This window comes from Drosophila navojoa, chromosome 5 (assembly GCF_054131105.1).
Source record: "Drosophila navojoa isolate 15081-1374.11 chromosome 5, UAZ_NAV_1.0, whole genome shotgun sequence".
NCBI lineage: Eukaryota > Metazoa > Arthropoda > Insecta > Diptera > Drosophilidae > Drosophila > Drosophila navojoa.
Genome location: NC_142893.1, coordinates 17,539,134 through 17,566,565, shown reverse-complemented (window position 1 = coordinate 17,566,565; position 27,432 = coordinate 17,539,134). Strand labels below are relative to the sequence as shown.

Genomic DNA, 27,432 nt, shown 5'->3' with positions numbered 1-27,432 from the left:
TAAAGAGACGTGGAGTAACAACAACAGCTGCACATACATACATACATATATACACATGTATATCGCCTCCAGCTCACCTGACAAACACGCCCACCACAAAGAGCGTTATCAATATGCCAGTCGCACTGAACGCCATGGCGCCAATGGCCCAAGCGGACTCGGGTCGCAAATAGACCTCCGGAATGGGCCGGCAATACTCCTTGTGCGTATCGGGCAGCGTGCCCATTTTGCAGAGCACACACTGCGTTTCGTCATCGGGATGGCGAATCTGCGAAAAACAAAAAAATATTATCACAATTTATATATGTATACATAATCAAAGAGCAAGTCCCGAAATTGTTTCAGTGGGAAACTTAAAGAGACTTAAATTGAGCCAAAAGCCCAAAGTAATCAACGATTGTTATAAGTAGCTTAAGTACTTAAATGCATTTTACATAAGTGAATCAAAGAAAAGTTGCGTCATCGCTGTGCGTGGAAGACGAGAAGATATCCTGAAGAATGAGGGCTATGGAGAGATATGGATATGAACGATAGCTAGAGAGCTAGCCAATATTTTATAATTTTCATAAATACAAACAGGCATGAAACAATAACTTTAATCTCATAATTGATAAAATATTTGAAAATATGTTTGATAGAAAAAATTAAAAAGAAATTAAATCAATCTCTTTATAAATCATATATTATCTAATAATTAAAAAATATTATATTTTAAATAAAATAAAATTAAATAAAAAAATGAATAAATATAAATATATTTAGAAAATTTATACTATAATTAATTATAATATATATTATATTTATATTAAAAAAGAAACCGAATTCTGTTTTTTGAATCTGTTAAGATTATTAACAAGATTAAAATAATAATATATTGTATATAAAAAAAAATAAAAAATTTTAAAAAAATACATAAAAAAAAAATAGAAAAATTGTACTATAATTAATTATATTATATATTATATTTGTTAAGATTATTCTATAAAGTGTTACAATTCATTTGAAAAGAAATATTGCTTCTTTTTTATTATTATTTTATTTTATTTTATTTTATTTTATTTTATTTTATTTTATTTTATTTTATTTTATTTTATTTTATTTTATTTTATTTTATTTTATTTTATTTTATTTTATTTTATTTTATTCTATTTTATTTTATTTTATTTTCTTTTATTTTATTTTATTTTATTTTATTTTATTATATATTTTTGTGTGTGTGTAATTTTGCGAATAATTTTTATATTATTCTATAAGTCATTTATCATATATAAACATATATTAATAAAATATATAACAAAATATAAAGTCAACATGATTTTTGTTTTTCTATCTTAAAACTAAAAGTATTTTAAATTATTAATAATATAAAAAAATATATTATCATAATTTCAAGTAAAATAAATGTAATTTAACTAACAATAAAGGTTTTCATTAAATTGCGAATTTTTCATTAATTACCATATAAACATAAATATAAATAAAATAATATAACATTTTAAATATATATAAAATAGCACTTTTGCTTAAGATTGTCAATAAATCTGGATAAACTCGAGTTAAATAACTCGGCCTAAATATGAATAGAGAACAGTATCTCAACCACTTAAGCAAGAGCTAAATCCATCTTCATTCCATTAAAGTGGGGCACCATAACATTTTCTCTTACTTTACGCAACTGAGAGTATTTGAAGTGCTTAAAGTAAAGCATTTCCGTGCATTGCCATAAAATGCTGTTGAGTTCGCTTTAAGCGAATGCAGCTCGATTTGCGATTGAATTTTATGCTCATGCTGCAGCTTGTGCTTTTTACAGTCAGTTGATGGACGTTGAGCACGACAGCGCCGCCATTCTCTAGTTCTCACAATAATTCACTACATTACATTTCAATCAGGACAAAAGCCTTGCAAATAAATTACGAATTTTGCGCCAATTTGCGGCGGCGGTACCCAGTTTCCACTTAAGCTTAAATCAAGCGACCAGCTGAATGCCATTGAATGAGCATTGCATTGCTCTCGACGACGACAATTTGCAGTTGTAGTTGTTGTTGTCGTTGTTGCTGTGTGGGTGCGGAAGTCTCACTTACTTGATAGGTCGTGCAGTTGAAGCAGTGCCAGCAGCAGCTCTCGCCTTCGACGTATCTCTTGGCCTGGCCGCGCTCGCAGGGCAGGCTGCAAACGGATTCCGGTGGTTTCGGATGCAATAGCTTGAATTTCACCTCTGCAATCGGTCAAACAAAAGAATGAATATGTGTGTGTGTGAGTGTGAGTGTGAATGCGATTGTGTTTTACACCTGTTGAGCACTTACCGGACATATTCAAGCGCAGCTCGCCCTCGTAGTACTCGCCCACCTTGACCCAGCGATACTGACCCGCCACCGACTGCTTGAAGTGGATGATGTTATAGCGCGCTGGTCCGTCGCCGTTGCCGTCGAAGCGAAAATCATCGCCGCTGAGGCCTGCACACACACAAATAAATGCTTTGGGGTTAAATGTGTTTACGGCTTGACGCCCTGAGCACCAGAGCCAGAGCCAGAACCAGGAGCATAGCCAGGAGCCGCAGTAACAGAGACCCAAGGCTGCTGCTTCTTATCAGAAAATTGACAATTTGCGCGTTTTGCGTCAGTCGACGACGGACTGGCTGGCTGGCAAGGCTTGGCATGGCCTGGGCAGGGCCTGGTCTCGGCTTTCTTGTATAATTTATTGAATTTCAAATTGAGTTCAATGACGATGACAAGCAAGTCAATTTTCCACTCGAAAGCACGACCAATGCGCACTGGGAGCTGCGACTAAGACTATGACTGTGACGCAAGGCGCGAGCGGCCTGCGATATAACCACTTAAATTATTTGCGCAACACTTGCGACAACGACAACGCATTCACACAGTAAACCACAGTCAAACGAAGGCAAACACAGTTAAACTGCAGGCAACAGCCGTTATCTAAATTGTGCAATTAAACTTTTGTTAAATATTTAAACAGCTCAAATTACGCTGCTGTCCATATCTAGCTGTAACTCTATTCGAATGGACGTGTGGCCCAAACTTTCCTAGAGTCTGTTAAAAATATATGCCAATGACAGTCGGAGCTAAGAAGGAACAGTGCTGCCAGTGTAGCCTATTTCTGGCTAGATTTAGCCTATTTGACTGTGGCCTAGCTTAACAAATTTGTAAATAGTCTATAGTCACAAATTTAGCATGCTTTCAAATCCTACTAGCTTATTTCTAGAATATATTCATATAGGGGGTATGGCTAGAGTATTTTAGAAAGTAATAGATTATCATGAGAGAAATGTCAAAAAAAAAAAAAAAAAAACTAACAAATAAAAAATTATATTAATATTAATATTCCTTTGGCAATATTTATAAAATTTAGGGGAATGCCGCTAATTAGAAATGTCAATGAATAAAGAATTTTTTGCTAATTTGCTTTTATATTTGGGAAGTGTTACATGAGAAGAGTTTTTAATACTCTAACTCTAATTGCAATTTTTGGAATTATATAATAATTATAATTATAAATAAAAAAAGAAAAATATATATAAATAACAATCTTCTTATTTTAATTATCCTCATTATTATTATTTATTTATTTTTTTATTGTTTAATTTTAATTTGTTAGCGCCTATCCCATTATTTATGGCTAACATTATGGCATGATACATCATCATCATCAAACTATGCAAAAAGACCGAGGAAAGCTACACAATTCAGCATGTATAGCGGCATAAGGAAAATTTATATGTGTGCAAGAGCTAACCTTAGATTTATTTCGCTTTACATTGCAAAACTAAATTTATAGGCATATAGCTAAGAATTAAAGAGATGACTAACATTGTGAAATTCTTATCAATCAAAGAGCTAATTTTTCCCTCTGTCTCTCATATCAATAGCGTGAGCATCTGCCTCACATACATTACTAAATATATTATGCAATCCGCATAATATCTCAATTGACAAAGTTTTATTTCTAAGCTAAGCCAAGTTATATTTCACTATCTCTCTCTTTCTCTATCCCTCTCTCACTCACTCACTCTCTCTCTCTCTCTCTCTCTCTCTCTCTCTCTCTCTCTCTCTCTCTCTCTCTCATCACATATGTACGACTTTCCGATTAGTTAACTTACCTTTGAATTGGACTTTACGCAAATATTTAAGTAAATCCGCGCCCTTCGTTGGCTTCATGGCATCGCAGAGCGAGGGCCGACCGCCGCACAAGTCACGATGCATATCCCTGTGTGTGGATTTAATAGATTGAGCTGTCTATGACAGGCACACTGTGTGTGTGTGTGTGTGTGTGTTGAGTTGTGTGCATTCTGCTTACCTCAAGGCATAGGCAAATGCCATTACCGCATCGCTAACGAACTGCAACTGATCCTCAAAGTCGGTGTTCTGCCGGGAGAGGCGCTCCTTGGTGGTGCAGGTGCGCGTGTAGTTGTTGTAGGGCGTGCTGGTGCTGCCCGGGTAGCGGCACTGAAAGTGGTCCTCCCAGAACTCTGCAATGGCAGCTCGGTTAATTTAAAAAAGAAAAAGGTAAAAATCTCTCCACGACGCGCACAAAGGCAGCGTGGACAAAATGGAATTTTTGCGTACCGACAAACCAGGGATTGCGCTGGTTATTCTCCACGGTCAGGTTGAGAAAATATTCCTCGAATCCGCGCACGGGATTAGCCTGCGGCTGCACGGACAGTGTGCCCTCCACCTAACCGATAAGGGAGGGGCAGGAGAAAAAATGGACGAAAAAGAGAAGAGAATAGATAAGTTTCGGGCTCACGTCGCGTATGCGTAATTAATTTGAGTTCAGCCACTCGACGTGGCACCGTAGGGCTGTGGTGCTGTGGTGCTTTGGGTGCCAAATTAATTTAGCATAGCCAAGCCCTATCTCAAACATATGCAGCACACACACACACACATGCCCACGCACAATTTATTTCAATTAAACCATAATTCATCATAGAGTAGCAACATTTTGTCTGGCTGGCCCTTTCGACAGTTAGCATCATTTATAAATTTGTAGTTGGTGTCATGTCACTCAGCTGCTGGGCGTGGCACATCAGCAACTCGCCGAACGGCTCATTAATCACACTTTCCCGCACATTTACGCTCATAATTTCCGCTCTGGCATCGCCCATTTAGTCTAAGCTGCGTTCTATTTTTTTTTTTTATTTTTTTATTTACTTGCCTCTGGCTCATAGTCATCCGAGACAAGATTTCGTGCACTCCATCCATCGGAGCCAATCCAGGAGAAGGCGCCTGTTGCATTCGCACGCCTCACCGCGCGCATCACTTGCCTCACTTCCTGGTCCGAGCCGAAAATAATGGCGCCTGCCATTGGTCGATTTTCAATTTGCCAAATGATAAACAGAGAGTACAAGAGAGAGAGAGAGAGACAGAGAATGGTCAAGAATTAATTTTAATTGCATTAAATATAAGGCAAACGAATTAAGCCAGGGAGTCAGTCAGCCAGGGAGTCAGTCTGCTCTTCGGTTTCTCTTCTCAGGCAATTCCCTATAATTTGCTGCATATTTCAATTTATTTTGCGACATGCCTTTTCATTGTAAATGAATTGCAAATTGCATTTTCATGTTCATGCATTATTACTCATTCATTTCAAGAGCTCTCGACTCGAGTTGAATCATATATGTGTCTGCCTTAACTTTTGTACATCAACCAGATATTCATGAAACATTCAGAGTACAGCCACAAAAAATTATGTCGAACTTCTTCAACCAAATAAAAAGCAGTTTCTATAGTTCATTCGAGTCAAGTAAACTCCCGTAGTAATGTCAAAATTTTCAGAAAAAAAAGTGTATAAAACTTTTTAGTCATCTATAGCAGCTGCAAGAATTTTCTCTCTTGGAATAATATAATAATTAAGTTTGTAAACTTATTCATTTTACTCTGGTTAAATATACATTTAAAGAAATTAATTTATCACAAAAAAAGTTTGCCAATAAATAAAATAGGCTAAAACTTTTGCCCAATTAACACATAGTTAAAATAATTCCACTAAAATAATTCGAAGGCATACATATTGAAATTAATAAATTCATTATCAAAATACAGTTTTAAAAGCTGCTGGAAAATTAGTCTAAAAATATATAAATAAATAAATAGGTTCAACAGGAAAATTCTTGCTAAATATATAAAATAAAACCATCAAAAATAATGTTTTCCTCTATATTTATTCACGATTTACGATAAATGCCATTACTTTTAATGGCTTAGTACAAAACTAAACATAGTTCATAGTTCCCTTATTCATAGTTCCCTTATTCATTGGAACAATTTCTCATCGTAAAACAAAAATTCTAAAGAGAATGTAAAAAATATGAAAATGTGAATTCCCATTCAATTCGATTTAATTTGATTTAATTTCATTTTTATTTGCAATTTAACGCATTTCCATTTCCTGCCCTAGCAGCGATTTTATTGCTGAAACTTTTTGACATTTAACATGACAAATATTTCGTAAAAAAAAAATAAACATAAAATAATTTTTCAACCAAATTTCAAATGTTGGCAGCACAAACTCCGTCAATCATACGCCCTGTGGTACGCTTTTATCATAAAAAAAATGTCATTGAATTTGATTTGTATGCCCTGTACTTAGAAAAGGAGCTCGAGAGGTATGCTGATTAGGATACTAAATAATAATTATTATATTTATTTTATATAATTTGTCATTATATTATTGTAAAATTATTCTAAAATATTTTAAAAATATTTTATTTTTACTGATACTATTTCAAAAGTAAGAAAATACCGACTCAATAGATTTTATTTACAATCACAGCGCATATTCTAGTCGTTCTCAATTTTTTGTATATAAATTTTTCTTTCACTTTTCTTTTTATTTACTTGAGGTATTGAAAACTCCCTTTGATTTGCAAATATTAATCAAATGCCAGTTACAGACAGCCAAGAAATATATGAAAAATAATTACCATCCGACGGTTCGGGCGGTCTTACGCATATCATTAATCAGCGGCGACTGAGCCAATGAGCGCCAGATGGCGCTGCAGCCGCCAATAACATTGACTCCTGTGCGGCGTCGCTTGATTTACATAAATGCGCCATCAGTAGTCGTTAAAGAATCGACTGGCTACAATGAAGAGACGAGGGCGCATAACCTTTTGCCCCTTTTCATGCAAAAAAAAAAAAAAAAAGTGTAGAAACGAAAAGGGTTTCACTCCCGATCATTATTTATTGTGATTTGTGATTTGACGCCATTTACCAACACTGTGCCATTCAATGGCCACCGCTGCTCAAGTATTTCGCTCATTTCGTCAGATGATTAATCAAACTGACAAAGTATTTTCACTCGCACGAATCCTTGCACATGTGTGCGTGTGAGTGTTACTTTGAAAAATTACACGCCGAATCGTTAGTGTAACTGCGACGGCTAGCTGCCAGCGGGAGTGAATTTTAACTGGGGCGTGAACGTATGTACATGGCAGGATTTCGATGTCCCTTACATGCTTTTGCTCTTTATCGCAACGGCTTAGGCAAATTTACTACGAAAATTCTAAAGCGATGTTAAATAAGCTCACAAACATGTTCAGGCGGGCTACGGCTTGGGGTGTCGATAAAAAAATATATCATAATACATCATTAATATATAACGCAAGCAGAGTGACTCAGACTCTGCTCCTAGCTAAATATAAAATTTATAGAAATCCTCTGCTGTTGACAAACTGTTAATCTGCTGCTTAACTCTCCAGCCGAAGCAGGAGAAATTGGAATTTTGTCATTTCCTGCACATGTAGCCACAATTACAAGCTGGAGCTCAGGGCTCTTAGGCTTTTGAAACAATGAAGCCGCTTGAGTGTAAATCCGATGGAAACACAAAAGCATTCTCAAGTTCTCGTAGAGTCCGTGCAGCTGTTGCTGCTTTTGCTGCGCCTGATTAAGTTTCGCTTAACTTTCAGCTCGGCACAAAGGCCAATCGATAAGTTTGGCTTCTGAAGAGGGCCGAGACCAAATTATGGCGCGAGACAAAGCCAGAAATGTTATTGAGAGAACGTGAACGTGAAAGTGGGAACGTGTGAAATGTTCGGCAACTCAGCTGCTGCTGCTGCTGCTGCTGCTACTGATAAGAAATGACAACTGCAGTCGGCACAGCAGACGTGAGGCAGTAGGCAGCCGGCTCAGTTTGTCTGTCCGTAACAATGAAAGTCATAACAATGAAAGCAAAGCCAGCGAGGCGAGCGGCTCCCGGCTGACCATCGAGAGTCAAGCGTCAATAAAACGGACATTTTCTTTTTCGCCCGGGATTGAAACTGAAAATGAAACTTAGACTGAGAGGCTGACCGACTGAGACTGAGACTGAGTGAAGCGTTAAGTGGCTGTCTGAATTTCGTGCTCATTGTTTGCATTTTGATAAGTTCTGGCCAACACTTTTGCCGAGGCAGGACACAATGTATCCCTGGCAGGTCCTGTGCCAGCCCGTCTCCAGTAGCCTCCATCGCTCTGTGTGCATGTTTAATTAAGTATCAAAGAGAAGTGCCTTTGTCTTTGAATGGTATACTCGAATGCTAAAATGTTTGCCTGTGAGCAGCGCCTTTTGCGGTTTTGATTTGGGTCTGATACTGTTTATATTAGCTCCTTAATTTGCATATTGCGTTTAATTGGGGTGACTGCGATTGATTCTGCAAAGGGAGCTGAAAACACGTGACTTTGGCTGGCCTACATTTGTGGGTTTCTTTACTCTTTGTGTAAATATTTCCCGTTGCCTTTAAAAAAGATTCACAAAACAATTTCAAGCAGAATTTTACTTAAAGACTTTCGCAAATCATGTAAAAGTTCGCTTAATTCAATTTGGATGAACAGTTTCATAATTCTCATCAATTGCGTCGTGATTGGCTGCTGATGTTGCAGTAGTATTAGTGTGAGGCTGAATGCTTGTAAAGAGTTGGCTGTGTAACTGTGTGTATATGAGTGAGCTTGCCTTTAAGCTGCGCGCTTCTCATTGCTGGCTTCTATTCTATTATACGAGAGTGAGTGCGAGAGTGAGAGAGACAAATATAACTCTACTGTTGCAGTAGTTTAGTAAAAGACTGAGCCTCAGCTTGCTGCGCTCTTCTTATTGCTGGCTTCCATTCTCTTACTACGGTGTAAGAGGAAAAGAGACAGAGATAGCTTTTGCTGAATATAGCCTCTCGTGTGCTGTGTGAGAGAAGGATGGCTATTGAGGCTAATCGGACAGCGTCGCCATGATTGGAACGGGCGAAGAGAATTTGTTATTGGATTCACTTGTAAAGAGCTAATTAAAACAGTGACCAAACTAACCGTAGGCCAATAAATAATTCACAATAGGAGTGAAAAGCTGGGATATTTATTCTGAAAGCATGACTAAGCTGTCGAATATAATATTTACTTACACCTTTCAATTTCTTATGTAGGTTGTGAAAGTTTTATATTTATGTAAATGAAAATCTACATATTTGCATTATATACATATTTGCCCTTTTAGGTTATGTCTTTATGTGAATTTTAAATTAAAGCTCAATATTCACTTTTTATTCGTTATTTATTATTTAAGACTATCAAAGGTTCATTCATATTTATTGTTTGTTGTTTGAGCGCACTCGCCCGATATAAGTTATTCAGAAGGAGCGCAGTCATAACTCTTTTACTTTGTGCTGCCGCATAAAAACTTTAAATTGATGTTAAGCTTTAAAGCCAAACCAAAAAAAAAAAAAAAAAAAAAAACATTTTTCCTGCTCTGATTTAAATATTATTTCCTATATTTTCTGAAAAACAATCGAATAAAATACTGTGCTGCTTGTTAAGGCAAATATATTCATCAATCAACAATAAACTGAATATCAAATGAAAATGCAAACATCAAATAAGTAAATATAAACTCAATTTGCGTTTGTTCATGTTCATTTTCAAGTATTTCATTGCTTTTAATTGGTCTGGCACTTGGCTAGCATTTTCTGTTCTCTTTTTTGGGCTTAATGCCAAATGCCATAAAAACCATTGACTCGATAGTTTGCAACAGTTTTAAAGCTGTATATTTACTCTACAGACCCAAACAACTCCAGTTGAGCAGTTTGAGAACGTTCGTCCCCTTGCCAGTTTATTTCGTCATTTGCAAAGTCGTCCGACTTAACATTTTAATTTCCTGCACTGGCACTGCCAAAACTGAAGCTGGTCATTGGCGAGCAGTAGAAAAATTTGTGCAACGAGAAAGCAATACGAAAAAGTGACTTTGATCGAGCTTAAAGATACCCAGCAAATTGATTGATGGCTGACAGAAAATACATACGAAATTTCTGGCTGAGAAACAAAATCTTTAAAGAGAATTTAAATGTAGATGATAATGAAATTGCAGATCTCTACTTGAGCTCTTAATTTATGAAGAGAGTCAATGGCAGGGTATAGAAATTGTGAATTTAAATCAGTGCACTTTTCGACTGTCATTTAATTTGTGCAATTTCCGTAGTTTGCACCTCCTGCAGTTCGCAAAAAATAAAATAGAAATAAAAATAAAAAATCTCTTGCATAAGTGGCTGTCAGCTTTCTGAATTTTTCGCGCTGACATTTAATTTAAAATCAGTTTTTTTTTTTACATATCATATTGTTATTTTTATATATTTTTGCGCATTTTGTTGTTGTTTATGTTGTTATTGCACTCACCTCGCGCACGCGGCTTGGTGAGCAGCTTCTGTACAATATTATCGTATGCAATATCCTCAGCCACGCCCGAATCCTTGACGAGCTTCTCCTTAATGGCAATACAAATGTTATGGCGTGCCAGCAGCTCCTCTAGCTCCTCAAATGCCTGCAACAACACGTAGACAAAGGAATGGAAAATTACTTTCGTTGCAACAGCAGCGGCTAGAGTGACGAGCCGCGCCAAGAGTTTACCCACATCCGGGACGTAAGTGCCGACCACCTACTCCTGCCGAGCACTAAAAAAAAAAAACACAGAGCTTTCCGCAAAACAAATATGCAACGCTTCGTGTCGCCAAAGAAGGCAAAGCGAGAAAGGTAAAAAAAAAAAAAAAAAAATCAAATTGAAGCTGCACCAGAGAAACTGTGGCCAAACACGCGAAACTCAAACGCGACTCTCAAACTTAATTCATGCCACACTTTCCAAATTGAATAAGCTTCCATATGCATGCAATGTGCCAGAATAATGCTATAATGGTAGTTTGAGTACACGACTTATAGATGGGAGTTATCGAGAGAGCTGGAAGGACACGAAGGTGTTGACTAATTGGAATACATTTTATCGTGCCACTGATTGAATATACTTTGAATTTACTTTAAGTATACTTTCAATATACTTTGAATATACAATATACTTTGATAAATACAATTAAATTTATAATATTTGTCATATTGTTTATATGGACAAAAGAGGACAAAAAGTTGTTTAAAATTAATATAAAGCTTTTATATAAATGAAAAATTCTTTAAGAAAAATAAACTTGAAGTTCTGATTCTCTATGATATTTTTTGTGGATATCGTTTTAGCTTTGCTTGTATTAGAGCTTTATAGTAAAAGTATGCTATCCAACTGCACTCTGGCAGTTTTTTTTTATGGTGAAATCGTTAGCTTAGATTCGGTTTTTTATTTATTTATTTATTTTTATTTTATTTTTTTAAGACAATTATTAATATATTTTCTTAGTATATAGGAGTTATAATTGGGACTCTTAATTTCAATTAATTTATTCAAAATTAATATTATTATTAATTTATTTTTTATTAAATTTTTTAAAGCAAATCTTATGCTATGTTTATGAAAAAATTAATATAAATCATATAAATTAAAAATTTGCTGCACCTCAAATTGTTTTCTTCATGATTAAATCCTTTGGTATATACCAAATATTATATCATTTAAATCATAGCTGAATTTTGTATTCTACTCAGCTGACCAGCACTGTATGCATTATATAGATATACATATGTGTTTGACAGCTAAATGATTACATCGCTAAGTAAATCCATAAAAATCGTGTGTTTAATAGCTGCACACAATTCATAAATTGCTTGCTTCTTTCAATCTGCTTACATTTTGAGCACTTACCTTAATGCCATAGTTGCTCTCCTCGTAGATAATCGAAACGTAGGTCCAACCCATGCTCTTCACAATCTCGACCATGGCCTTCACCTGGTAGTGGTCGGAGGGAATGGTGCGTGAAAAGTACTCGAAGCGCTGCTTGTTGCTCAGCTCCGGGCTGGTTGAGAAATACGAGACCTGCAAAATGTCGATGCATAAGCAAAAATGTTTGATGAAAAGCATTCTATTAGAACGTCAACAAAATTGCGAAATAGAAGAAAAAGAAAATACAAAAAAATATTATATATTGACTGCAGTTGCCGATGTCGGATTGAAGCTGGCTGAAAGTGGTGTGCCATGCACTTTTCGCTGCTCACAAAGTAAAGTAAAGTCCTTGGGGTGGGGGCAATCACAACAGCAACAACAACAACAACAAACAACAACAGCACCTACAACAATAACAAGTCTGCTTGCATGACTGCAAATGCCCTTGGGAAATTGCATGATACAAAATCATAATTTACCATGCAATTTCTAACTAGTTTGCGGCTTAAGTTTCCCCTGTTTAAAAGGCTTGAATAATAGGCACGAGCATGCTATTTGCTATTCAATAACAACTAAACAGAACTTCTGCATTCATTATGAACAATAAACTTGTCGTTAAAGTAATTGTTGAGAAAACTGCGTTAAATTTTTTCAATATATTAAATTAGCACTCTACATATTTAATTCTGTTAAACAGAATTATCGTTAATGGAATTCAATTGGAGTTTTTTGAAAGCTCTTTATTCTGGTTTGTGATTTTTTGGCATACAAATTATTTGCTTATTCTATTGCCATACTCTATTTTGATAATTTTATTATTATTATTATTTTGTTTTTATTATTATTTTATTTTTAAATATATTATTTATTTCTTTTAATTTACTATATTTTGAGAATTTTATTATTATTATTTTATTTTTATATATATTAAAAATAAAATAATAAAAATAAAATTCTCAAAATATAGTATAGCAAAAGAAATAAATAATATATTTTAAAAAATTTATTTAAACAATTTTTATATATATTAAAAATAAAATTCTCAAAATAAAATAAATAATATTAAAAAAAAAATAAAATAATTAATATAAGTAAAATTTAAATGTACTTAAATTTAAAAATAATAGTCAATAAAAGATTTGACAATGCATTGCAATGATTGATAATAAAATAAAAAATTATTTTTAAGCATTATTTCTATATCTGTACATATTCTTAAATTAATTTAAATTTTTATTTTAATACGTATTTTTTGTGGAATATTATTTGTTTGGTATGTCATTATTTTACGGTATTCATTTTTATATAGTACCATGTGCCAAGAAATAATTCCAAGTAAAAAGAGCTTCACTTGAAGTTGGATTTCCAAGAGCAGAAAGTCATTTTCCCAGGCTTATACACCCTGTGCTGGCTCACCCTGTGTTCGCTCACTGTGCTGCAGCTAAGTAAATGTGGAGCAAAGGCATTGTTAATGGAAGCCACACACGAGTAGTTCTATTTTCGTAGTTGATTCCGCGAATGAAGCCTACTTCAGGCTACGTGCCTATAGGATATTTTAGAACTTATGCCAAGGCAGCCAGATTACCTTAATTTTTACAATATTTAAAAACTATTCCTTATATCTTAAATTACAAACTCTTAAATGTCCAGCTGAATGCTCATTTTCAACATATTTCCATTTGCATTTTCTTCACTCTTATAACTCGCTTACTTCTCATATATCTGGTAACATATTCATATACAGCTGCTCTCCTATTTTTCGTAAGCACTTCTCAGCATGGCAGCTTATCTTTTCCACACCATTTTCCACGCCTTACTTTTCCGGACATCTTTCAAAAGTTTTCTGCTCGCTCTGCAGCTGTCGACGCTGTCAGAGATTGTTTGGCTCATTTTGCAAAGCTGTGCAGCCAGCCAACCACAAAGCCACTGACAATGCAGCGATGTCGAAATGAAGGCATCAACCGAAAACCGAAAACCGAAAACCAAAAACTGAAAACCAAAAACCGTCGAAGCCTCGCTTTGAGCACCGCTTAAAAGTTTTGACACAGCCCGAAAAAAAAAATAGATCTGGCGCTGCCACTAGAATCCAATTTCATGCGCAAATTAACACCGTTTGCTTGCCGACTGTCAGAGACTTGTTAACCTGCCGTGACTGTTGAACCAATTGCAATTCATTTGAGCTGCACTCGCAAGCGAAAGCAAAGCTTAAGCCCAAGGCGTTAGTTCGCACGGCCCTCGACACCTCCCATTAACAGGTGTTTAGCAAACACCTTGATTTTGTAATTAAGTGCCATTTCCAACAGCTGCCGCCTCCTGCTCCCCCTCCTCCACCCCCTCTCGCTGCTCGCTCGGCTGATTCTGTCAACAGTTCTGCAGTCAAGTGTTTCGCTGCCGTCTTTGAGACTGATAATGAAATTCTCAGAATGTCGCCGCTTTGTGCAAACTTTCTCAGACATTTTCTCTCTGCCATTCGCAATGAGCTGTGCACATGTCTCCATGGAATTAACACACTAAGAGCTTCCGCAGCTAAACTAACAATATGTAAATCTACTCATATTGGCATATTTCTATTGAGTTCCTTGAATTGACTGAAATTCATGCTTGTTTTTCATTTTCATTTTCATTTTTCTTCTGCTTCAAATGAACTAAGCTGCTTTGACCAAAAAACTAACTGAAAACAAAGAAAACAACAGGAAATTCTAAGGAAAATACTATTTGCAATAATTGAATTTTTATTTTCTTTTATTTTGCTGCTGATTCTATGAAGCTTTTAAATGCTTTTAGTGTTTTTTTATATTTTCATGAAGCGACTCGAGCTGCTTTCCTTTGTATTGTGCGGAATATTTTCCATTCATGCTTACTCTGTATATTACAATGATGTCCCTCTGAGGACACATAAATATATAGTTTTTTTTATTTTATCATACATCGCTCTGTTTAACCTTGCGCATTCCACTTGGGGAATTACATTTGCACTTTGACTGCGGATTAAGCGTCAGCCAGCGGCGCTTTAGATGCTTTCTTTTTACTGCTACACACATACATGTATCTGTTATGTAAAGTGTGTCTGTTTGTAAAGTGTAAAACTATCAGGCTTTATGATTCCACCAGGACGTAAGCCACAATCAAACGAGAGAGCAGTTCACTGAGCAGTGGATGAGCAGATGTTAGTTCTGTTGACTCTTCTCATAGCATCACTAGAAATTGCAGCCTTCTGTGATTTTTCCGACTGGCACTGCGTGAGCAGTTCTCTCCAGTAGCGCGTAAATCAAAGTCAACAGAGAGAGAACTGTTCACTGAGTACATTGATTACATATGTGAGCTCAGCGGAAGCACATTCGGTTCGACTTTTAGCAGTCCATTTTCATAGACTCTGGCAATAATTTATCAATAACAAAATATCAAATTACTTTGTAACTCTTTGTTTGGTTTTTGAAACTTCTTGACTTGACTTCGGTTTGGCATATTTGATGGGCCACTAAAGGTTGACCGTATACGGCAAACATTGTTTGTTTTTTTGGCTTTATTGTTTTTGTATTTCTGGCTGCCCACAGGCCATCAACTAGCAATGTAATGCAATCAAATGCTAACGCTTGATTTATGACCGACTCGGGGCTGCAGCGAATGGCTGGCGCTGGGTGCGTGTGCGTTTTATGGCATCCATGCAGCAGTAGTCGCTGTCGGAGTCCTGCTCATTGTCGTCTATTGACTTTTGGCTGTTGGCCACGTAGCGGCAACGCCACGTTGGCTACTCAATCTTTCGACGTGACTTTTCGACTGCCACATGACGTTTTAGTTAATGAAATCGTAAGAGTGCTCGAGCTGGAGGTGGAACAGGAGCTGTAGAGTGTGTGTGTACCTATGGTGGAGCAGTTCTAAGTGCTCTAGGAGCAGCTTCCGGGTGCAGCAGCTGCACTTTGTGTGATTTGTTGAACCAGTGGGGCCAAATAATGCACAGCCACGTGCTGGTCGTTAAACTAATTTCCAGCTAGGAGCATCAAGCGACAAATGTTGTGCACTTTTTAATTACAACCACAAAAACTTTTCACTGCCAAATTGGCCAAACTGCAGATTGCAGATTGCGGAATGCGGATTGCAGCTGGCACTGCCAAGCAGAGTTGCCAAAAGTTTGGGATAAACGAGAGCAAGGCTAGAGCCAGAGATGGCAAACGAAAAGTTATGTATACGACATGTGCAACGACTTACTTGGGGTATCCGAAACAATCTCAGCAAATTGGCCACCTGTATGGATGTGACCGATGAGGCAGCGCCCACCACGCCCGATATCACCTTACGCACTTGCGTCTTGTTGCAATGATATTCGGCATCGTCTATGTTGCTAATCGAGCCTGCAAATACATTAAATGTGGAGATTCGAAATTAATGTGAATTTTAAATATATATAATATATATTATATTAAATTTGTATCATATTTATCATGGTGTTTGGTGTACTGATTAAATATTATAACGATTATTATTGAAAATTTCCATAGTCAAATGTTCTTTTTTGATTTAATGCATTGAAATGCATATATTAATAAATATTAAAAAAAAAAATACATATATATTTATCACATCTTAAAATTAAGTAAAAAATGTATTATTTTATTATTATTATTCTTGTACTGTTATTATTATTCATTATTATTAATATTATTTATTATTATTATTTTTATTTATTATTATTATTTATTATAAATATAATTTATTATTATTATTAATTATTATTATTATTAATATTATATTATTATTCTTATTTATTATTACTATTTCATTATGGAAATATTATATGAATGCATCTAATAAATATTTTATTCACTACGGCATTAAAATTCCAAGCAAATCCCCAAAGTAGAAATTTCCATTTTTCATTATATATGCAAGCTTTCATTCATATAATTATTCCCATATGTAAAGTTCGATTTATTTTTGGCTTCTGCAAAATTGAAATGGTTTCATTTTAATTGCATTTGATATTTTCGCATTTAGTAATTCAAAGTGTTATCAACTCAATTTAAGCTTGTCAGCTTATCCCAGCTCAATTAAGATTTAAAACTAAAAACTAATAAACCAATATTGAATCATGGATGGCCTGTGGCTTTGCACAAAGTTCTAAATGAAAAGTCAACGTTGGTCAAAGTCAAAGCAGCAAGAGAGAAGGAAAGATAGAGAGAGAGAGAGAAAGTGGGAGAGAGATGGGTTGCTCCAATAGCCAAAGTCCAAACTAAGCAAAACTCATACAAAGTAGTAGTTGTTCATTTTGTTTTTACACACACAAACGCGACGCCGACCCCTTGGCAATTATTCATTTGCATATTTGTGCGGGATTTTTTTATTTTTATTTGCTTGCTTTGTTTTTGATTCGTTTTTGCCTTGCTCTTTTTGGATTTGGTCTGCTTTAGTGCTTTCTATTTTTTAATTATAAAACTTTTCATGCTCGGAATTTTGTTGCACTGAAATGCGCCATTAAATTGTTTGCAACTGCGCGCCAGTAGGTGCAGCGCTTTTATTTCGCATTATTTTCAATCTCTCTTGGTTTTTTTTTTTGGTAATTGAATTTACACTACTCCACTTATTTATTTATTCATTTGCATGCAAAGTATTTCTTTATTTATACTCAAATATTTGATAAACTGCTTATTTAAGCGCATTTTGAAAAGTTCATTCAGGCGTGCTCTATTCTGTTTAACTATAAAGTGCGTATATATTTCTTAAAATTAATTTTACAGTTGCTCGTCAACTGTTGTCATGCGGACATCCTCAAATTTTCTGATTTTTCAGTGTTCTAGAGGATGACCACCTGAAGGCTGAAGGAAAAGAACTTGCATAGGAAGAAAAAGGTTCTTTTGTTTATGAGTTGCATTCATGTCAGATGAGAATATCAATTTATTCAAATTTTAGCCTTGGACTGGCTTGCTGTGCTTTAATAGACAAATTCCGTTTTGCATGACTTACTTTTTTGCATGTAACGCATACCAAACGTATCACATACCATATTTTGTGAACGTAATGTAACAGTATAATCCTTAAACGTAACGTAACACCATATTACGTAATAATGTAATGCAATTCTATATTACGTGATAACGTCATGTAACAAGATATTACGTAATGACCTAAGGTAACAAGATATTACGTAATGACCTAAAGAAACAAGATATACGTAATTAAGCAATGTAACAATATATTACGTAATTAAGTAAGGTAATACAATCTTATGTAATTAAGTAAGGTAATACAATATTACGTATTTACGTAACACAATAGGATATTACGTAATTACGTAACACAATAAGATATTACGTAATTACGTAATGTAATACAATATTACGTAATTACGTGATGTAATACAATATTACGTAATTACGTAATACTGTATCGTAATAATAATGTAATACGTAATCTAATACAGTATTACGTAATTATGTAATTACGTAACTACGTAATGTAATACAATATTACGTAATGTAATTCCGTATTTTGTAATACCGTAATAAAATAAGATATTACGAAATATACATTATTACGTAATTTAATACAATATTACGTAATACGTAATGTAATACATTATAACGTAATATAATACAATATTACGTAATTACGTAATATTACGTAATAACGTTATGAAGAACATTTCGAGTATCATATTAAAAATATGCAACGAATGTAACGTATTACTGTACCAATGTAGGATAATTTTACGTAGACGTAACGTAACACAGACAATAACGTATTAATGTAACGTATACCACATTATGTAAATATGTAACGTATCGTATTTTAATACTATTAGTACGTAATCGTAACAGAACGTACATTATTTTACGTAAACGAACACATTACGTATAACGTAAGTATCATATTCGCTACCTTAATCAATTTACGTATACGCAACGTATGTGTGATATATGCTACGTAAATCCTATTCCATATACTTTATGTATGTGTGATATGCGTTACGTATATAAACATTCCACTATTCATAGGTCTTCATAGCTTTCATTTAAGCCAACAATTTAGCCTTTTTTTGCTTAGACGAATCTTTTTGCTTCGATTCTTGCCTCTTGTCCCTGCTCAAACACCTATTGATGCCACAGCCACCGTATTCCTCAGAGCTGGCCCCCAGTGGCCTTTGCGGCACAAGTGAGGAGGGCCATGAAAGGATGCCATGATTAAGAGTGTATAAAAAGAAGATCACAATAAAATTGAATTGAATTGAAAAATGTTGCCACAAATATACAATATTGAATAGCGATTACTTAGTAGATTGTTTTCATAAATATAAGACAGAATTTTAAATATATAAAAATGTTTTTAATCATTAATCATTAATTTTATAAATAACATTTTTAGTTATTTATATAATTATTAATATTTATATATTTTGGTGGCTTTGAAAAATAGTTTGGAAATTATTTATAAATATTTGTAGTCACCTTAAAAAATAGCAAATTGATTCATCATGAAACAGCAAGTTCAATTGAGTGTATTAAATGACTAATACTAGCGCTAACTTATACAGCTGTTTACTTTTTCAATGTATTAAATACATACAAAAGATACTCCATTTGTATATGCATGCATCTAATTATACAAATGTACCTGAAATAGAATCTGTCTTATATTACTTAAATATTAATGTAAGCCTTGTCTCTCTCTATCAGCTTAAACGGATGTGAATAAATGTTTACTCCATTCCATTTACGCTATATATGCTATGCTCATGGAGCCACCAGGCCACAAAAACATGCCATTCGATGGAGGCAGCTGTACTTAAATACAAATTAATTAACTCTATCGGGCTGCTGCTGCTGCCAGGCGGGGGGCTGCGGCCCGTTTAATGGTTTCCCCGCCCCGTAATGATGGGGCCGATGACGATGACGATGCAGAGAGCATTGGGCATTGCAGACAATGGGCTCGGCGTGCGATGTGCGAGGTGCGAGGTGAGAGTTGCGCGTGGCTCATAGTTTGCGGCATGCCTAATCCTGTCAATATAATTCAGTGACTTGGAAAATTATATTTTTCATACGTCAGATGCGTAAAACATGGCCGCAAGTCCTCGCTGCGGCACGTCGCTCAAGTAAATCCTTGTTACGCACATAAATAATGAAATTATGGAGATTAGAAAGTGTTCAGGCCTAGCACAAGGACAACCAACGAGCATCGAGCAACGACAGCAACGGGCCCCAAGCCAATACTTGGCACCCAGGCGCAATTGATTATAGATCGTTGCGGCTGTCGTTGCTGTCGCTGTCGCAGTCGCAGCCTCAGTCGCTGTCGCTGTCGCCGTTGCCGTTGCCGTTTCATGCGCCGCTTTTGTTGCCAGATAAAAGCAATAAGCGCCCCTTTTATGGGCCCGGGCAAAGTGCCAGACAGCGCTGTGAGGCCATCTCGCATATGTGGCCATGCCTCCGCCATTCGCCGCCCATTTTGCTAACTTCCGGCCGGGTTGATCTCTGGCGGGGCACTTAATTTTCGCTCGCATTGACACGTGGGACTTGTGCTCTTGTCTGCTGCTGTATGCCTCTCTGCCAAAGTGTGTGAGAGTGTGTGAATATTCAATAAATGACACCGTTTTGTCTTAAGGGAATTATGTATATTAGTTTTGGGCGCATGAAAGGCGCTCGGAGAGCTTAAAGGTCTACTGTCTGCTTACTCTCGATTCCCCGCTGAGAAATCGTGTAATTTATTTATTAATTTTGTTTATTAATAAAGCGTTCAGCGCTCAAGTAAATCGCATTTGCGTCAGCTTTGCACAAGCGCAGAGAATTTAGCTCACAGAGTAGTTGTGCTGGAAGGGAATATTTATATTGAGTGGCTGAAAAAAAAATCACAAAAAAAAATCACACAAAAAAAAAATTATATAAAATAAATTTAAAAAAATAATAATTATAATAAATAAATATAATAAAATAAAATTTTTAAAATATATATAATAAATTAAAATAACATAAATAAATTAGCATAAATATTTAAAATAAATATAAATGGAAACTTTATTGCTTCTGCTTCGTTTATATTGCAAATTAAACTCAAGTGCTCCAATAATTGTGAAGTAGAGTTGAATAGACTAGGAATCAGTGTATCATTCATTCCCCTCATAAGTCACTCGAATAACTGCAAAAGTTGTAGAAGCACGCTCATCATGCTCTCCTTGCACTTTGCAATAAAATTACTTCGAGTTTGAAACTCCATTTTCAGATGAAGCGTTGCAGTTGTATCCAATAATATTCACACTAACATATAAAAATATAGAGCATGCTCTGAGCATGAAAAATTTGAACTTTAATCGTGTTTGCCTCTTGAAAGTATTGACCAGCGCATTTCATTCTATTTAAAAGAGCTGGCAGAAACTTTTAGTTAAAGTGAGAGAGATAAGTTCTGCAGCTGAGTGGCGTCGGAAAAGCACAGATTAAAGTGTCTGTGTATTGGCATAAGCAGGTCAAGTGGGAAAGTGAGAATGAAGGCAGAGCTTATGGAGAAAATTGCGATAAGGCTGGGGTCGTGAAAGAATGTTTAATAATTTAAATGTGATATTTAAGCATTGTTTTTTATTTATTTTTCATATTCGTTTCTCTTTCGCATATAAATGTTGTATGTACAGCACATAATATAAATAAAATATAAATAAATAAAATAAAACAATATAATTTTCAATTAAAAATATATTTTAATAAATAATAATTAATATAAAATATCTTAAATACAAAATTTTATTATAATTCTTTCATATTTTCGTCCGTATTTATCTTTTCATGAATACATGAATTTAAAAAATTAAATAAATAATCTATTAACTTCTTAAATTATATAATAATTAATTATTTTCTTCTAAATATATTTTTTATGTGCCAAATTTATATTTAAATAAATATGATTTTTAATCAATAATATGTGATTCATATTAAATAAAATTATATATTATTATTACTTGATTTGTTCGTCCATCTGGGCCTTCTTTATGATTTAATGTAAATGTAATAAAATATAAATACCTAAATATAAACTGAATAAATATATATATAAATATATATAAAAATATATATAGATATTTTTTTTTTGCATACAAATTAGTTATGAATTAATGCACATTGATTACTAAAAAATAAAGTTTAAAAAAAATAAAAATTCCTTCAATCAAATTGATGCGCTCGAAATGGAGATGCGAGAAGACAAATTGAGCTCTGTTTCTTTTTGAATCTAACCCTTGAGAAGGACTTGAAGTTGCATTGAATAATCTCAGTCCAAATAATGCAGCTTAATAAAGTAAGCCTAAGTAGAGCTGCTACTGGCAGAGTTATTAATATACAACCAAGTTGAAGTCAGCTTCAACAGCTCACCTTTAATAAAGTCCACAGCCATTTCCAGGCCGTACGAGTCCTTGTCGCAGTCGTCGAGTATGTGCGCACCTAGCGTTACGTTTGGCAGCAGATGCATCTCGTTGATGCGATCGATGGTGTAGAGCATGGCCTCCAGGGCCTGGATGCCGCCCTGCGGCATGATGGGACCGCAGGTGATGCTGTCCTCGCGCGAATGCACCATCATGAGGCCGCCAATTATGACGTCGCCCTCGACGATTGCTTCGCGCTTGACCGGCCAATGGCGCTGCGGCTGGCTGGCATAGAGGCGATCCTGCAGGAAGTCGACCGAGTCGGGCAGCGAACGCAAATATTTGCCGCCCAGCTCCGATATCAGTGGCAGCATCAGATTGTTGGCCTGATTGTTGTTGTTGTTGCTATTGCTGTTGGTATAGTGTGGCGTAACGTGGCGTCCACGATGGCGCCCGGAGCGCGTCGAGGGACCGCCAGCGGGCGACATGCTGAGCGGCAGCTCGATGTTCGCATAGCGCTGATAGCCCTCCAAATCAAAATGATTATTGACATAGTCTAGCTGCTCCACCACATGTTGCTCCAACTGTGGCGGCTGCCGCTCCGCCAGCTCCTCGTCGTTGACATAATCAGGAAATGTTGCCGGCGTGGCCGAGTGCAGCCAGTGCGAGTGTTTGCCCAGCTGTTGCTGTCGCTCTTCCAGCTCAAGCGCCTTATAATGATTTTCCCTATAAGTCCGGCCATGAACACGATGCTTATGCTGATGCAGATGCTTTCGTTGCTGCTGCTGCTGGTGCTGCTGCTGCTGATGATGATGATGATGGTGATGATGATGGTGATGGTGGTGATTATTGTGATGATGCCTCACGGCCGTGTAGCTCTTGAATTGTTCAACTGGAAAAAGCAGCTGCTGCTCTGGCGCTGGCAGCTCCCTCTTTGGCTGCTCCTGCTTCTCCTGCTGCTGCTGCTGCTGTTGGCCATCGTCCGCGGACCACTTATCTCGTATATCACCAATAACCGCACTCTCCGCGCTGCCCGCGCTCGGCTCGCCCAGCGCCAGCAGCACAATAACACAAGCGAGCACAAGCAAACGATTCGAGCATGCTAATTTCATGTTTGCATCGACTTTAATCTCGAGTTGATTCACAATTTATTTTGCTATAACTTGAGTAGATATATAATTTATATCGAATTTATGCCCATATTTCGCATTTGAAAGTTCCATTTTTTGGCAAAAACTTTTTAGAAAAATCAAATTTAATAATTAATTTCAAATATTTTTATTGCACTCATTTTTTTTGTGGTATTTTGGACTTTAAAGTTTTATTTTCAGCAAAAACTGTCATTTGCCCTATAGGGAATTTCAGTTATTATGAAAAATAAATTTTTATATTTATATAAATATTTTTTTCTAATTCACATTTTAAGAATTTCATTACGTTCATTTCTGTGGTATCTAACTTTTGCTTATATATGAATATTAAATATTTTGGAGTTGAAAACTATATCATTTGCAATGAGTTATTATTAGTGGTAAATTTTATTATTTAACATAGTTTTTCTGTGTCAGCTCTTGCCTCACATTTCGTGCATTAAATTTCACATATTTTCATTGCGCTCATTTCTGTGGTATTTAAATGTTGCCGCTGTCTACATTTCATTACATGGTCATTAAAATTGCCAAAATTCTGTGGAGCTGTCAGCGGCATTGCAACCGAACTCTAATATCATTAGAGAAGCAGCGCCAGCCACGCCCAGCTTATAAATGTCAACTGTTAAGCACCTGCCCCGGAAGGGCGCCCATAAAAATGATTGCCCAGTGCTGTTTGTTAGTGTTGGTGTGGCCTAAGGTAACCGAAAATTTCGCATAGACTTTGTATGTGGCAAAGGCGCAGCACAAAGCGAAGGCGAGAGCAAAAGCGAACGCAAAAGCGTTGCCCTCATAATGCACAAATCCTTTGCAGCAACTGAAGAAGGTGCCCGCCAGGGCCAGGGCCAGGGCCGCATACAAAAACCAAGCTGCGAGCGTCGTGTAATTAATCAAATTGTTGGCGGCATAATGAGCTTGTCGGCTTGTCGGTGTCAGAGCACCTCCGAAGGCAAATGCTCTGATGGAGCAGCTAGCAGCACGGAGCACCCAGCGCCATTCTCTTCACTGAGTTGACTGACTAATCAACGGGCGCATTAACGCCGCTTTCCAGCCACATTCTCGGTCTGCAGTTTCGAGTTTACAAAATTACTTATCATCAGCATAATCAGCGGCATTATCAAGTCGATGGCAGCGAGGCAGCGAGGGCAACAACTACTGTGGGTCGGGTCGTGACTGTCATTGCCAGCCCTAACCTCACTGGCCTATCACTCAGCTCAGGGCTCTCAGCTCTCTGCTCTCGGCGTTCGCCTCTCGGCTGCAGCAGCTGTACCCTCAACGGCTGCGGGACGCATCTAATAATGAGATTGCGTTAAACAAATGGTGCTTTCCTTTTATTGCCCTTAATAGACACCGGAGGCTGCTTACACGCTCGTAATTTATTTTGATTACATTTGTCGTTCTCTATCTGCCTCCGCCTCGCTCCTCTCTCTGCGCTTTGTCTCCGTTCATTGCTGTTTCACACTCTAGGCAAATGAGCGTGTGCTTGTGTGTGATTGAGCTTGCTTCAGCGATTTTAAGGTTCACTAATAAATGGATCAGTCATTTCCCATCAAATCAGTTTTTAATGCCTTCTTTTATTATCATCGAATTTGTCATTGCAAATAAGCCTTAAATGGCTATCAATCACAATTAAGTGAATGCACCGTTTGGAATCTCAGGTAAATTTTAGGTCAAATGAGTCAAACAATTGGAGTTGCTTTAATTAAGCAGGCTGAGTACACATTGATATGCAGATTGAATACAGGTAATGAGCAAGACTTGATCTATAGCTCTATCAACTTATAAAAAGTGCAGATTAAAGTGCAACTTTTTAAATTACATATATACATATATTTCGGCTTTATGTTAATTCAGTCATAAAAATAATAATAAACTCATTCACGCTGTGCTGCTCTGGAATTCCATATCTAGTCCCTACTCATCGTCTACGGCCAATCAGAATGACAATGCTCGAATGGCTTCAGCAGCCATCACGCGCTCACACACCAAGACCCGCAGCAACGTTCAGCAACATCTATATTTATCTCTTTCACACTAAATGAAAGTTAATGAAAAGAAACTCGCAATGAGAAGCGCGGAACTACTCAAGCTGTGGTTCAGCCTCATACTAATACTACTTCTACAGTGTAGTTATATTTGTCTCTCTCTCTCTCACACACACTCAGGCAGAGTAAAAGAATATCAGCCAGCTTAGGCGCACGCTCACTCGGATAGCAACAAACTGAGCCTCAGTCTTGCACTAATACTACTGCAGCATTCCAACGACATTTGTGTCTCTCTCACTCTCACATGCAGTGATATTTAAGGAATAGAAGCTAGCAAGCTCAAGCTGTTACATTTACAACTCAATACAAGCTCTCTGGCTCGTACTACTACTATTGCAAGAGTAGCAGCCAATCGTGATGCATTTGAAGAGAAATGGGGAAATTCAGACATAAATATATGTATGTATTTATTCAGATATACTTTTAAGATTTTTATATATATATTATTTTATTTTGCAATGAAATGGGAACATTAAAATAAACAAATTACTAATTACATAAGTATGTATTACGAATTTAATACTTTAATTGTTAGCAATTAAGCCGAAAATCTCATTCATTATAGTTAATAAATTGAACATATTTATAGCTATAAATTAAGAGATTAATTGTAATCTGATTCATTTATAAATACATACTCAATAGCAATAACGAATTAAATCCAAAATTAGACCTACAGCTCACATGGAAAGACAAAGAGTTGCTTCATAATTAGCTTTTACGATTATATCTTGCATATTTCTAGCTGATTGAAGCACACATTCGGCTTACGTCCATAAATAGTGTTGCCCAAATGGGAAAAACTTATCAATGCGCATACGAAACCGAAGCTAAGGTTGCTCCACTTCAGATTCTCTCTGGGATGTCTTATCTAGGCTTATGCTGTGCTGCTCGCCTCGCATGTCTGCGCCCTGCGCCACTGTGGCCCACTGACACTTGGCCGGGCTTGTCATTGCGCTGTGTGTCCTTTGTGCTTTGTCTTATTGGGTATTTGGATGTGGGGACTTTGATTTGATTGAGCATTTCGTTCACTTGCTGGGTCCCTTTTGCGCTCATTTGAATATCCCAGACGCGCTGGCATTGAAATTGAAATATGTATGTTCGTATGTATCGGAATGATGGAGGGACCCCAGCCAGACCCAGTCGGGATTTAAAGATAATTTGTGAGTGCCCGGGACAGCTCTGAATGCGGCCAATTTGTTTCCACTGTTGCGTGGGTGGCCAGCAGAGCTGGCTGACTGTTTGGCTGGCTAGATTTCAGCTTGTGCAAATTGATTTTCATCGATAGCGCACAAAGTTGCATAAATTGCCACTCGATGTGTTGCGTTAAGCCCGGCGCAAGGTCAGACACTCGATATGATGGCCGCTTAACGGCCAATATCGTATTAACTATACATAAAAATAAATAATATAAAAGTAAAATAAAATAAAATAGCACTCGTTGCGCCGTTAAGTAGGCTGTGAAAAAGAGAGCAAAGTCTGTAATTTATGCATTCATCGAATGCCCCAAGTGGTTTCACTTTGTCGCAGTCGCCAAAAGCATCAGCTGACTAAAGTCCCATATATACTGCAGACTTGTACGGCAATACTTAAAGGGCGGCGCAATTGACTCAACAGCCCTTTAAAGTGTGTTGTGTGTCCCGCTCAGAAATTCCATGATGTTTCGGTGACAGGCGCAAAGTCTGCTAAACAAATTGTTACATTTGCATAAATGCCAGGCCGAACAACAGACGCATCAAGAAATTTTCCAAATTCGCATCAAATAACATTCAATCATATTTTTGAGCACACGCAGACACACACAGCTGGCTGACACCTGGACAAGGATGTCAACGTCCTGCAGCTAATA

The 27,432-nt window shown here is 36.4% G+C and overlaps 1 protein-coding gene across 3 annotated transcripts in view; it reads right to left on the bottom strand.

Moving 5' to 3' along the window:
• Positions 1 to 27,432, bottom strand: part of mtt (mangetout) — an 84,269-nt gene that overhangs the window by 6,097 nt on the left and 50,740 nt on the right. Inside the window, exons 1-11 of one of the 3 annotated variants that reach the window (XM_089261792.1) lie at positions 22,401 to 23,540; positions 16,264 to 16,406; positions 12,040 to 12,210; positions 10,638 to 10,782; positions 5,173 to 5,315; positions 4,584 to 4,692; positions 4,315 to 4,486; positions 4,118 to 4,224; positions 2,304 to 2,453; positions 2,082 to 2,215; positions 78 to 268 (exon numbers count right to left, since the gene is read on the bottom strand). In XM_089261792.1, coding sequence (XP_089117918.1) covers positions 78 to 268; positions 2,082 to 2,215; positions 2,304 to 2,453; positions 4,118 to 4,224; positions 4,315 to 4,486; positions 4,584 to 4,692; positions 5,173 to 5,315; positions 10,638 to 10,782; positions 12,040 to 12,210; positions 16,264 to 16,406; positions 22,401 to 23,502 — 2,567 coding nt within the window. In that variant the 5' untranslated portion in view covers positions 23,503 to 23,540. Of the gene's footprint in view, positions 1 to 77; positions 269 to 2,081; positions 2,216 to 2,303; positions 2,454 to 4,117; positions 4,225 to 4,314; positions 4,487 to 4,583; positions 4,693 to 5,172; positions 5,316 to 10,637; positions 10,783 to 12,039; positions 12,211 to 16,263; positions 16,407 to 22,400; positions 23,541 to 27,432 lie in introns of those variants that run through there. The other 2 variants (XM_089261794.1, XM_089261793.1) reach the window with 2 other exon arrangements.